Genomic DNA, 15,131 nt, shown 5'->3' on the forward strand with positions numbered 1-15,131 from the left:
AATATATTTTTAGTAGGTAACTTTTAACTCTAAAATTATTGGTTTTTGTAATTAGACTCCGGTTGCGAACACATAATGGTATAGGTATGTTTAACTCATGTAACAATTTTATAAATGCCTTCCTGACATGGTCATGTTTGAACATGTAGACCATTTTCTTATTCTTTCTTAACGTGATTTGCCAAATCTATGCCTACCTTAGTTATTTGTTTCAGCGGTGGTGCATTACATTGACTTGCATTTCCTAACATTTAGTATTTACCATGCTTTAATCGTGAATATTGACTTTGTAAATAGATACACTGAAAGCAGGCCTGTGTCCTGCAGTGGGACGTATATAGGCTGAGATGATGATGATAAAATAGATAGGTAAATATAAAAATGTTTCTTTACTTTAATTCCAAAACAGTCTGTGTAAATATTGTCCCTTCCAATTCACATATGATTTTTAATGCCGTATTAACAATAACAGCGTTCACTCGACCTTGTTCCGAATATCTGAAACATATCAGTTTAAAAGCAATTACACAAAAAGTTCACTTAAAATTGTAATTATTATCTGCTTATTTCTTCCTGCAGCCAATTAAAATTACTGTCGAAAACTTTTTGCAATAAAAACTTGAGTTTAAATTGATTCTTGCCTTAATTTAAAGTTTATGTTGCTCGCAAAAAAGTTTTGATATCAAATTGACACTGTAGTAATTGATAATTTGTAAGTAATTATATTTAGGGGCTGTTTCACGATCCATTGATTAGTGTTAACTGACGGTTAAGTGTGATGCCGTCTCTATTGTTTTGTTCGAATAGACGGAGACGGCATCACATTTAACCGTCAGTTAACACTAATCAATGGATGGTGAAACAGCCCCTTAATTAAAATTAAGTTAAAGGTAGGAATAAAATACTAATTGTGGTTTGATTGTGCTTTGACCTGATCTCTAAAGCAGAGGTTCAAAGACTTCGGTTACACGCACTTTCTGCCGTCGATTCAGTCCATCATACTGGTTATCTGTCATTCGCATCGGATTGACGAATATACTATTCAGAACATGTGATTTTCATTAATCGTAAGCTAGTGCATAATTGTTTGTGTCAATGGAATAAAGATATATGACTATGACTAACCTGGACCATCAGTGCGTCGGTATGCGAGGGTTACAGGGTAATTCTGTCATCATTATGACCAGAATGATGAGCTGAATGATGATCGTGTAACCGATGTTTTAGGTTTGAACCCGGGCTCGCACCTCAGTTTTTCGGAATTTATGTTCGGGGAAGGAATGAGGAAACACGCTTGCGAAAATATTCAGCGGTGTGTGTGAAGTTCCCAATCCGCACTGAGCCCGCGTGGGAGCTTCGGTTCAAGCCCTCTCGTTCCGCAAAGACGCCTGTGATCTGCAGTAGAATGTGGAGACCAAGACCGGTGAGAGGCCGAGATGATTCTAATGGCTACTTACTGAAAAAACAAATCTAATTTAAAGTTGTTTTAAGCGTACCTAACACCCTCCACACTGATAAACTGAGCTTAACATAAATTTTTCCAGTTAGTGGCTGTATAAATCATTGAAATTGGCGACTACCTTTTACATACCTGTAGTTGACGCTTACGCCTTCTTTAACATCGTAAGAGACGTTACGGTAAATAGATATGTTTTAAACTAGCATGTGACTAAAAATGTCGTATAAGCCTAGAATTATTTATAATTATCGTTTTACAAGGTCGTTAAATAACGCACATCCTTTTGTTACTTTGTCAGCATGACACTGTAATGTTGAGGTATGATGGAATAAGGCACAGAAATAAGCGGCAGCGATTTACATTACTATTTTACCAAGCCGTCAGCTGTCTTTGTTTATCATGATCATGACATTCTTTTTGAACTTATTCTTTCTACATGTACTATTTCTTCTTGTACTTCCACACCACCATCATTTCCATACCATATCGACGACAGCGTGGTCTGCATCAAATGCGATAGATAGCCAAAAACACGAAAAACAATATGGCTATCAATTAAATTGAATAAATGTAACAAAAATCATTAGAGAAGTGCTATCTTATTACTCTGAAACTGAGACTTCTAAAAGTAAATTTCGCGTAGTTCAGTTACATAATAAAAATGCAAAATTTTCGCAACTAAAATGCTCATAGCTTGACCTACTTTCACCTAAGTATGGTTTTTGCATCCCATTACGACAAAACCGATCTTGCTCTCATTGTTATAGTTTTTTTGTACCATACTCACAATACTCAGTAACTATAACTTTCTAAAAAGTTTTTTGTTTAATATTAAGTAACGGTATTTTTGCACGTACATGTCTTGGGTTATTCCAATCGTTATTTCGCAGAGATCCATATCAATAATACAACTATACTTGCTATTATGCGGTCAAGAAAGCAACCGATTTAATTTAAAAGTCACTAACTATTTACGAGTTTAATTATTAATAAAATATAGGTATCAGCTCACCTTAACAATGAACCACGGATTGTCCGAAACATATCGGGCATACCTCGATTATTAATACCTTAGCGACCTGTGTATTTTATTTTAATGATTATGTATGTCTCACGGTAGTTGTAAGAAATACGAGGCTGTTGTGAAATTCGATGATCTTTTAAGTTAATTAAAATATGTAAGCTTCATTTGCGTCCTGTGAGAAGTTTACAACTTACACGTACCTAGGATAAAATTTTAATGTAGTAGTTACTGATAATAAAACTTTCTACAGGGGAATGATTTTTAAAATTCGTTCAGTAGTTTTTGAGTTAATTTATAAGAATAAACAAACACAGGACACGATCACTTCTCTTTATTAATATTACCTAGTTGAGAAGACATTGTGATTTTTAGTACTACGTATTTTTTTCAAACTACCGGCGGCGACAGCATAGTTTTAAGAACATTTTGTGTGACAAAACTATACAGTCTTATGAATTGTACCGTGAACGAAATGGAAAAAACTCAGTGACCTTGTACTAGCACTACTGGCATTGTTCAGTGATTTATCTGTATCTATTCGCTATTATTATAATTATCTAATGTGTACTAAGCTCTAACAAAGCCATATACAATTTGCATTATACTGTTCACGGTTTTGAATGTTGTTAAATAAATTCTGCAGGAAAAAAGGGTAATTTATTTTGTTTGATGTCGCTTACGCAGGTCGCTTAGGACTTATTTATTAAAAAAATCTCAGTGTACCTGTTGTTTGTATTGCTTCTTATGTGTACACAAAGTCTGAAGATTGTATTATATTCTTAGATCAGTTTTAAATGTTATCCAAGTAGAAATTGTTAGATATTTTTTTCGCCTTATGTTATTTATTTATTTATTAAAAAACACTTGCGATAATTCACGAAATAATAATCTCTTTTGGAGAAAAATAATAAACTATTTAAATAGAAAAACAAGAGTTATTTAAGAGGAGATACTTTCATATTATTTCCCTTATGTAAAATGAATAAACGAAGAAACTAGGTAGGTATGTAAATAATTAGTTTTAAGTGCTATTACATAGTTATGTGATTTATCTTAGAAGTGTTATATTGGGTTGAATAAAACGACAATGTTTGATAATTTTATTGCCACAAACACAAAATAGTTAAGTTATGTGCCACGCTTGCACGTTAACACATATTACCGTGTACTAAGATACAAAATTGCATGCACGCACCCCAGATATAAACCCCATATTTTAAAACAGTTGTGTAATAATGCCGATATTGATGTCCAATTGTGTGGTCGAATCTGTAAAAAAATAAAATTTAATTTTAATTATTATACCTACAGAAATGACCACATTACTAAATCAGCTTCACTACTTTTTATTACTAACTAGCTGTTTCCCGCGACTCCGTCCGCGTAGAATTCGTTTAGGTATCCCTATCCCGCGGGAACTATGCAATTTTCCCGGATAAAAACTATCCTATGTCCCTGGGACTCAAATTTTTGCATTTATAATATTAGTGGGATCAGGCAGTTGAATTTAAATTCCGGGATTTTGCTAAATTCTCACGGGAATTACCAAAAATTACATCGTTGTTTTCATTAACGTCGCTTTAAAATCAACCGTGCCAAACATGACTCTTATCTAAACCCAGCGGTTGAAATTTCGAAATTTTATCCTGCTCCCGTGGGAATATCGGGATCTACATACCACATTTGATCCAAATCCATCCTGGAATAACAAACGTACACAGACACATACAAACCTTCGCCTTTGTTATATTTGTAGGCTTTCTCAACCACAATTAAAATATCCTGAACAATATTTACAGGCATGTTCAGTTCAGTAAACAGTAAAGCAAGATTTTTTCCGACAAGTGGTATTACAAATAGGTAAAGAACAACCTATAAGGCATCCTAGTCTCTAGCATCAATAAATTATTGACAAAAAACTCGGAATTGTTTCTTGTTTTGATGTAACAAAACGGTTCACTGGACATAAATACGTCCTAAACATTTGCAAACAATTTCGTAGTTTAAAATAAAGATGAAAATACAGCCGGTGAAATTACTGGCACTTGAGGTATCCTATCTTAGGCCTGTAGGTTGGCAACGCATCTGCAATATCCCTGGTATCGAAAATACAAACTGAAACATAGGCATCTATATTTCAGTTTGTATTTTCGATATAGGTTTTACGGGATGACCGTAAAAGTAACAAAAAATTTGGAATTGAAATAAAAAATACAAAAAGATTCCAATAACCAATCTTAATATCCCTGGTGTTGCAAATGTTTATGGGTGGTGATCTCTTACCATCAGGAGACCCACTTGCTCGTTTGCCATCCAGTCGAATAAAAAAAAAAAAACTTGTGCGGAAAATATCTTAACAAAATACCTACACTTAAGTTAACCTCGAACTCTTCGAACAAATATTTTGCGACACTGCGTTTTTACAAAAAACATATCTTACTCAATAATAACTTTTAATAGTTACTTTTTCTTTAAAAAACTATTTTCAGAATTTAATAGGTACTTAGGTTTAAAACAACTTGGATACCTCGGTTGCGCACGGTCGGTCGGGCCGTCGGAACAGTACTAGCGAATATTCACGAGATCTTGCGTCCGCGCAACTTTTAGCGCAGCTTATTTACTCACAGCTAGCGCACTGAATTTCTGTACACAGGGAATTAACAGTACAAATTGTGTTGACCCTTTTACAGGCATAGTGTGTAATATCGACCACATAAATGTATACCAATATTCGACCTTGCTAAATTAACAATATGGGACAAAATCAATTGAAGTCGTTAGAATTTATATTCGTTTTTAAATTGAGCCTTCATAGGTAATTTTGTAGTTGGGTCAATCAACTTTTTAATGTTGTTATTCTGTGCCGTGACTCAGGAGACATAAGTGGATACGCTTTGTTAGAAAAAAAGTTTGCAATTTATACTATTAGCACGCTTAGGAGATTTACCATGAAGGAATTGCTTTAAAACTGTCATAACTAAAGTAACTTTTAGTGGATTTGTACCCCATAAAATCATACTTTTAATAAGTAACTCAGTGGGGCGTTACCATGGCAACAAGCTGCACTAAATATTGGATTGACCCAGTTGCGTATCTAAATTAATGGGGCCTGGAAAAAAGAGTAGAAACACTAAAAATATAAGTAGTAACGAACTGCAACCGAAAATCGACCTACAATTTACTAAAAAAACATGCTTATGCCGCAAATTTAACGTTAAAATAATTTAGCTAATGGTACATATCCAATTTAAAGTTGCTAATACAATCGTGAATAAATAAATAACGAATAATTTATCTACTCTGCAAAGTTTGATAATGTGGAACTTCACTTCGTAAACTCGCGTGTTTTTTCACAAAAGACTTCGCTGTTATAATCTACGTATACAGCGTGATAAAATAGTTTCACGTCAACGCTACAGGACGTTCCGGATTCATTTATGTTTGTTAACAAACATTACGATATTTATTGTGTTCATACAAAACTCTTGCACTTCTGCGTCGTCATGATAAAAAATACTTAAATGAACGTCAACCTTAATACAAGTTTTATGGCATGTTTTTTATCACATGTATTTCTACAGTTACTCTCTCTAATCCTGAAGATAAGAAGCAGTTCTTATACTGCTGTGTTTCGGAAAAAAAAATCCATTTAGCTTTCAAGAGATTAGTAGGTAAATGCGATCCTTTTGACATTAATGTGTCATAAACCGAAAACGGACGGACAGTACTATAATAATTAAATCTGACATCAATAACAATATCCAAGGCGTCTTACTCAATTAATGATTTTGTAAATATTTCTAATACGCATTGGCGATCCAGGGATACGCTTTTTGAAGACAGAGATTCAAAGAGTATAGGTATCTGCAGTGTTGGAAAAATTAGTTGTGTCTTGTGCGTTTTGGGTGTAAATATTGAACACTTGTTCTGAAAAAAAAAGAAATACCTTCTTGTTTCTCCCAGATTCTTAGGATTTTCCGAACCGATAGTAGATTCTTCGATATTCATTATAAGTGCTTGTTATGTACAGCCTAAATTAAATAGGTATGTAAGTAGATATATTTTGACTTTGATTAATTGATTTAACTTTCTGAACACCGTGGTTTTAAGTTTGTTTTTCGTTTGTTGCGTAAGCATTAGGTTATTAAAGTTGTTTTTTGTAGAGTTTCTTTTTTATTTACGTCACGAGGTCTAATAGCTTTTTGGCAAGAACCTATGACATCATTACAAGTCGTACAAGTTATAGTTTTATACATTTTTGAAAGTTTTTTATGCACTTAACTTGGTATGTTTATTTTTTATCACGGTACATGTGCTAACATTACAGAAATCTGTAAGAATGTTTTTAATTAAAACCTGAATAAATGCTTGGTCTGGTCAAAGAGGTTGTACGAGATGAAACTAACTGTCCTTTGAATGAAAGTTGAACTTTACTGTAAATCCACTTTATTTGAACTTTCAGACAGTTAATTTGATAGTGTTGCTTTTTTAATGAACCTTTATGGGTTTCCAGGCGACCTGCCCGCTACCCGAACGATATTAAATTTCACCTTACACCTTAAACAGAGGACTTTAAATATTAAAAATTAAATTCAATCAATTCAATTCATTTATTTAAACAATTGAAGTACCTACATAATTATAATTAAACATTAGCAGGCACTACAAAATTAAATAAAACATTACTAAATTAAAATAAACAAAGTAAATTACATTATTTAAACAAAATTACATACAAAAATTATACTCAAATTATATTTTTTTAAAGAAATCAGAACAGTACAAAATAATAAAATTAGATTTAAGTAATTAATATTAAATAAGGTAAAAAATATTAATACCTGTTACGACATAGGTACTGAATAATACAATTTTATGTGACTTATTATTATTATTGAGTTTGATGTCACATTGCAATAAGTCCTGAGCTGTGATTCACTAATTGGGCTTTACGAGGCTACAGTAAGCAAGGCCAAGATGGCACTAACATAAACTGCAGTATAATTACCTATACAAAGATGTGCAATACACACAGATGCATCATTAAAGTTTCAAGTACGTGACAATCACGAGTTGTATATGTTTAGATACAGTGAATGTCATACAGACGTACCATAACCTTAGATAACCGGATAGCCCAATGGTTAGAGAACCTGGCTAGGAAGCTTGAGGTCCCGGGTTCGATTCAAACGCTATAAAAATTTCAATTACGATAGTAAAGTTAATATATACATACATACATATGTATATCTAAAGAAATATAGTTTACTTATAGGCATATGCCACATTCGATTGTGTGGGCGAATTATTGGAACATTTTGGAGTCCATATTAAGGCCAATGGAGGACATGGGGGGGAGGCCTTTGCCCAGCAGTGGGACATCAATCCAGGCTAGATAATAATAATTATTATTAAGGCCCAAACTATTATCGTTTCGTATACCTAATTAACATTGCATACATACAAATTTACATGGAAAACTGTGTTCAAGCGCCATGAAAATTAAATAAATATTCACTTTAACACCAAGATTAGATAGCAAAACTGTTCTGCAAATAGTTTCTTCGCGTATGTTTGTTTATCGGTATATTATACCTGTAATACTTAACATAACTATATGTATGTTTATAACTAGCTGTTTCCCGACACCTCGTCTCCATCCTGTGATAATTTTCCACTTTAACGTGATGAAAAGAAGTCCGTTAAACTGGAATAGTGAAGCTTTTTATTAGAGATAGATTTTTTTAATGGGTAAATTAGAAACAAACAAAGTGTACGTCTATAGTATAAAATAATTATGTCTGTTTTGGGTCTTGTGTAAGGTATTATTAGTTACTCTTGTGTAAAGTACTGCCCTCATAAAACAAAAAGTGGTATCTCAAAAGAAAAACACTTTTGAGTTATATAAACCATCTGGTTAATGTCTTAAGTTACACAATGGTACAAATAACTGAAAAGTTTTTTTTAGATACCGCCTTTGCTTTAAGAGGACCGAATATTATAGACTAAGATTCAGTCTTACAAAAAATCTTTTACTTATCTATAAGAATTCATATTCTGATAATATAAATTGTGACTTAATAATTATAACTATTGCCACGAGAGTTGTAGTGAATGATAATGACAGACACAGCTACAAAAAGAACTGATTGCACAAAAGGAGAATGAACTAAATGAATGAGTAAATGCCAAATCCTGCTGTCATTAGGTACACGATATGTTCTTGTGTGGGTGATCAACTCTGGCGGCACTCTTAAGTGATAAAAATTAACATTAAACTTTTGTCCACAGGCTCATGATGTATCGAAAAAGAGCGCACAGCTACGTACCGCTCTCTACCGGTGAAAACGTGAAGTTTTTCTCTCGCCCGTACACCGAATTGCGTAGCATGAACGGGAAGAGCGCGCGGCTTCGATGAAAGACCTTGCTGCAATGACGTCACTTCTAAGTTATTCTGTATTAAGGTGCGGCCACACCGCTGCTTAAAAAACGGTGGCGGTACGGAATCGCAGTCACAAAACACAGATAGTTCAGAAGTCAATCTCCACATAAGTGCGCTCGAGCAACGCACACATAGACACTGCTCACGGACACGGTATCTCGGGCCGGTTGGGACCAGTGCGAGCGCGAGTGCCATCCGCTTGAGACACGCGTCTGTGAACTTTTTGTGCAATAATGGAGCAACAAAAAAAAGTTATCGTAACTGTTCAGTGGACGGTTGTTTAAATGAAATAATCGTGAATTTGGCCAATAACGAAATCGTCGCAAGATATTTTCTGTGACAAATTTATAATAAATAACAATGACATTAAACTTAAAATATTTTAGTTATTAATTTATTTTTTCATTCTTCCCGTTTCATTATCAACAATAAATCAAACAACTAGATAAGAGTGCCACTACCACTATAGGTTTTGTGCATAAGCCATAGTTGACAACCTTAGAGCGACCGCCGAGCGTAGGTATGAAAAGTGAAGTACATACAGGAGATTGACTTCTGAACTATCTGTATTTTGTGTCGCAGTGACGTGCCGTAAACGCCAGGACTTTACTGCATGCTCTCTACCAAAAGTCGTGACGTTTACGGCACCTCACTGCGATTCCGCACAGTCTGCGTATTTTAAGTAGCGGTGTGGAGGGCTTGTGATAGAAACGGTGCGCATACGATGCGTCACTACGATTCCGTACCGTCACCGTTTTTTAAGCAGCATTGTAGTCGCTCCTTTATTCAGCTACTAAGCGAGCGTCTGTGCGTGCAAGTCCTCTGACACCGCACCGTGATCGTAGTCTGAGGACAATGAGGGCTATCGCGTATGAATTCGCCGCTAGAGGCGCTAGTGTAGCGTGAGGTCTCCGAAATGTCAAATATCACTGTTTTTGGGTGAGCTACGCGGGTTTATTTATAATTAGAACAATTTTGCGAATATTTTGCAACACCTGAAATTAATTATGGCAAATATGCGTTACGGGGCAACGATTGTCTGTGTTTTGAGACAGTGTCATTCGGAAACCTTTGTCCTCCCTTTTTTCCTAACAAAACGGGACTACGTAACACTATGACATGCTCGATATTTTTATGGTACCTACGGTTGTAAGGTTAAATATGATTTAAATGTAAATTTTGTTTTCACGCCCGCAGTAACTAACTAACCACTATACTTCAGTTCAGGCAGGACCTTTGTCTACAGTGGCGCCAACTGGTGAGCGCGAAAACGGTAGCCCTCATTGAAAAGAATAGGTACAGTCACCAGCACCAATATCTGATACAACAAGCGTGCATAAATATCTGATACGACTCTATTTCTACTAATTTCTAGGGCCGGAAGGATGTATCAGATATTTTTGCAAGCTCCGCTGTGGCAGATATTAATGCTGGTGACTGTACGTGGATGCCGAGTACTGCCTTTTCGCAACGTAACGTTTGGCAACCTGTTTCATTTCGCAACTTTTCATTTCGCAAACTCTAAAACTGTAAATATTTCATAATTTATTTCAGGGCCATCGTGTAGCACCCTTTAGGTTAGGTTAGGTTAGTTTTATAAAAATCCTGAAATATTTACAGTTTCAGAAATATTAAACAGTTGGGAAATGAAAAGTTGCCAAATGAAACAGGTTGCCAAACGTTATTCGCCGAAATATTAGTAAACCACGTGGATGCTAGTGTACGTGGATACAACGAGCTTTACGGTGAAGGAAAACATCGTGAGGAAACCTGCACAAACCTGCGAAGCAATTCAATGGTGTGTGTGAAGTTCCCAATCCGCACTGGGCCCGCGTGGGAACTACTGCCCAAGCCCTCTCATTCTGAGGGGAGGCTTGTCCCTGCAGTGGGACGTATACAGGGTAGCCCATTTATATCGGTCAGTATGGGAAAGTCTGAAACTATACGACATACGAAAATTTCTTCTTATGAACCATGACATCGATTTTAATAACAAGAAAAACTGCATTCATGCATTTAAAAAAAACCCGTACTCGAACCCGGTAAACTTATTTTCTATTCAGATATCGATTGTGTACGTCTTAAGAAGTAAATGTGTCCATGAAACATTATGTCTAAAATGAATAAAATGCATTGTTTTCACATACTTTAATTTATTTTAGTAGGTATTCGAAGTTTTTTTTTTTTTTCAAAACAACCGGGTTCGATTCCCCGAGCTGAGTACAGGTTTTTTTTTAATGCATGAATGCAGTTTTTCTTGTTATTAAAATCGATGTCATGGTTCCTAAGAAGAAATTTTCGTATGTCGTATAGTTTCAGACTTTCCCATACTGACCGATATAAATGGGCCACCCTGTATATAGGCTGAGATGATGATGATGATGCCCAAGCCATTGCGCATGCCTCAAAATTAGTTGAACAGCAGCGCGTCCCGCTAGCGCATGTCTATCCAATGCCGGTGGATCGGCGCAAGTTGAGGTGTGGGCATAGCTTAAGGGGGAGGCCTTTGTTCAACAGTGGACGTCTTCTGGCTGATGATGCTGACCTAGTATACAAAATTAATTAGGTTTATTTGCTGACGTCATAGAACAACAATGGCAGGCGATTTTCACTTGGCGAGATGCAAAATTTATTTTTTCATATGAGTATGACATACCTTCATCGATATATCTTAGCCAATGCTTGCTTGTCGTATAATAGTTATTTATGTGGCTGGTGCATAATGAGGGGCATTAAAGTACGGGTGTGGTTTTATGAAACGAGCCGAAGGCGAGTTTCATAATAAGATCACACGAGTGTTTTAATGCCTAATTATGTATAGCCGCATACATAACTTTATCTACATGCATATCATAAGTTTTCTATAATATGTTCAGATATGGCCTGTATTTTGACTTTGACTTTGAAAAATAATTATTATCTACATGCATGTCATGTTTTCTACAATATGTACAGATATGCATTGTTAAAAAAGTATTACCGATACTTTAATGTAAACATTAAGATGCACTGTACTTTAATGTGAACATTAAGATGCACCCGCAGATACCAGGTTTCTTAATAAAGGCCATTTGATAGTCGTTTCTGAACATATAATAGGGAAGTTATGATATGCATGTAGATAAAATATGATAAATTAATATTAGGCATTTTGAACTCGGAATTATACTGCGAGTTTGAGTTCCAGTGGAAACCAAATGAAAAAAGTTAGCGTAGTAAAGTGACATATCCCCGTATAAAAAATTTTCGAGGAAATAACGCTCCTCCGAAAAAGCTTATTCTCTTCAGTTTTACCGTACAAAAGTCGTATTTGTTAAAACATTTAATAGCTACAGACTAAACGAGCAACAAAATGCTTCCGATGACTTTTTTATTTTAAGAAAATGGCGTTAGTAAAATAACAGTTTTTCTAGTGCTGTGAATGACTTGTATATATAATTTTAGGAGCTTCATTTTGGGTACTATATTACTACCAGTGTACATTACACACAATTCAATGCTTAACTGTCTTCACTTTAATGCTGAGGTCAAACGAGTGTATTTTTTTAATATGAGTAGCGTGATTTGGTTTTCTAAATGAGAAAAAAAACGCTCCTTCGACATCAGCTTTGTGAACCAAATTGTAACTTACATTTCACTTGTCACTTAAATTTATGACAAAAATAAAACAGTGCCGGACTTAAGATAGATAAATAACTGCTTTGGGTGGTGTTATTTTTAGAGAAAAAAAATGTTTTGATGACCAAGTGAAATATAAGGTTAGATAGAAACTTTAATTCAGTAGTTATATAAAATTTAAACCGGCTTTCCAGTATCCCTTAATTGATGTTCTGAATCAATTGAAATAAAAATATTTACCCAAGACTACTATAGCTCAATGTTATGTAGAAGCAATATTTTGTATACAATTTTGTGTCAAAAGACGATTTGAAATCACATTTCTATTCAACTAGTGTTTGATATTTTATGGTTTGGACAATTTAGAACTTTATTCTGTTTTTTTTCTAATAAGGGTGAAAGGACGCTAGATGGCGTTAGTGTCGAGAAGTCCGTTTGACGTTACAGTCTTGCTTGTGATTGGCTCATTTAGTTGTTCTATCAATCACAAACGTGACGCAAATGTCAAAATTTGAAAAACGAACTTCACGATATTAGCGCCAACTAATCTCCACAGAGACCCTCATTATGAAACTATTTTCTATTTATATAATTTATCTAAAATGTTCAATCAATAAAATATTGATTAAATGCTCATTATGTAAAGCGAGACGCTTTTATTCTGTTTTACTTATTTATAAGAGATTTAATTCATTTTAGTATATTTTCATTAAGAGTTAAGCAAATGTTCATTGCACTACTGTTTGTTTTATAAATTGTAGTGCAAATAATATTAATTTGTTGAAGAGATTTTGTTTAGGGGGATTCTTTAATTGTTAGACGCTGTAATGACATATTTCAGGCTTTCTTCAATGCCTTAATCATAAGCGATAGTACGTTGTCAGTTCTGTGTTATGCCTGTGTCTTCTATGATTTTTTTTTATTGAGAACGTATTTGTTATTCTTAATAACAAGTTGAACCAGATCCGGCGACATAATAAGTTCTAATTAACAGTGTCCGATGTAAAACTAATCACAGTTCATCCGAGATCGTATGGCTATCGAAGAATCTGTCTAAACACCTTACATCCTGAACAAAGTCCGTAGTCAGAAAAGTACTGTGTATACAATACAAATAACGTTAGGATTGTATTTACTGACCATAATTATCAGGTCAACTTGCCAATTTTGCAATAAAATTGACAGCTGGCTAATATAACACTTTTTTTGGAAAAAAAATTCTACTAAATAATAAGGGGCGAAATATCGCTAGATGGCGTTAGTATCGAGTGGGCCGTTTGACATTACAGTTTTGCTATGATTGTCACAGTTAGTTAATTAACCAATCCGTTAACTCCAATCCTTTTTGATCCTAAATTTTATCCGTAATCCTATCACCGTCCTATCATATTATAACAACTGTTTCCCTAACTTTGTCATTGGCTAATGTCCTCGTAGCCATCAATAAAAAAAAAACACAAACGTGACGCAAATCTCAAAGTTGTCAAACGGACCTCACGATGCTTAGCGCCAACTAGTCTATTACTAAAACTCTCATTATATTATTTGACATTTGCTTCTGTTAAGTCAAAACGATGGAGCGAGTTAAAAAGTTAAAGTATGAATAACTAATATGTTCATATTCATTTCGCAAATATTATTATCCTAAATTAATGTACGCTCAATTTTTTTTTGACATGTAAGTAAAAGGCATGAAAATCACAAAAAAAATGTCACAAGCTCACTACACATAGACAAGATGGCTTCTTTACAATCCTAATGTTATTTGGGACAGAAATGGTTTCTTAGAAGTTCTATTTAGGTATTGATCATGAGTATTATTAGGTGTACTAGTTGTTAATAATAGGTTTAAGTAGACAATTTTGTTTTCTGTTCGCTGTAAGTAATAATCGTTGAATGTTTATTGCATTTATTAAAAATGTGATTTCAAAACGTCAAATCGTCGGGTGACAAGCATAAGTCACTAAGTACCAAATACCTACTTACAACAAAGCCCGTATCTCAGTATGAAATTACTAACTAGATACGACTTTTTGAAGAGCAGTGTTGAAATTTTTGTGAGTTGCTTGTCATCCGGCGAAATATTCCCAATTTGGTGTCTAAAACGTTGTAGTTAAATTGGAGCTTAACTGTACATAATGTACTATGCCTGAATATTCTTGCAAAATTTTAGAATTTTCAAATTGGACATTTCAGTGTATTACGCGCTATAAGCTAGAATTGTTTTAAACTGGTGCTGGCACCAAAATAGTGTAACTTTAAATGTATATTTTTTTCTTGTTTCGTTTAATGCATATAGGAAAAAGTATATCATGACATGTAATCTTATTTCTTAACGGACATAGAAGGTAGATTGTATTAACACTGTTAATTTATAACGGATTGAGTAGGAATTAGTCAGATTTTTCTCGTAATTGTATTTTTTATTGTAGGTTTTTTTATTTATAAATAATAAAATTTTACGACAGTTCAGACAATCATAGTGAATGAAATGACAGTTGAAACTAACCTCATGTGAAATAAATATTTATAATTATTTATTTTAGGTAAAAGGATCTTCTATTTTTTAGTTCTAGCGGTTACAAACA

At 34.3% G+C, this 15,131-nt stretch overlaps 1 protein-coding gene and 1 long non-coding RNA gene across 2 annotated transcripts in view; one reads left to right on the forward strand and one right to left on the reverse strand.

Moving 5' to 3' along the window:
- Treh (Trehalase) overlaps positions 1-10,954 on the forward strand; it is a 67,735-nt gene extending 56,781 nt beyond the window's left edge. The window contains exon 15 of the mRNA XM_074102863.1: positions 8,775-10,954. Coding sequence (XP_073958964.1) covers positions 8,775-8,901 — 127 coding nt within the window. The 3' untranslated portion in view covers positions 8,902-10,954. The remainder of the gene's footprint in view (positions 1-8,774) is intronic.
- Positions 3,570-5,123, reverse strand: LOC141438845 (uncharacterized). Its single transcript, XR_012452518.1, has 2 exons — positions 5,011-5,123; positions 3,570-3,752 (listed from the first exon to the last, which is right to left on the reverse strand). It is a non-coding gene; the product is annotated as an uncharacterized lncRNA (long non-coding RNA).
- Positions 10,955-15,131: the final 4,177 nt, after the last annotated feature.

The sequence above is a fragment of the Choristoneura fumiferana genome, chromosome 19 (genome assembly GCF_025370935.1).
Source record: "Choristoneura fumiferana chromosome 19, NRCan_CFum_1, whole genome shotgun sequence".
Lineage (NCBI taxonomy): Eukaryota > Metazoa > Arthropoda > Insecta > Lepidoptera > Tortricidae > Choristoneura > Choristoneura fumiferana.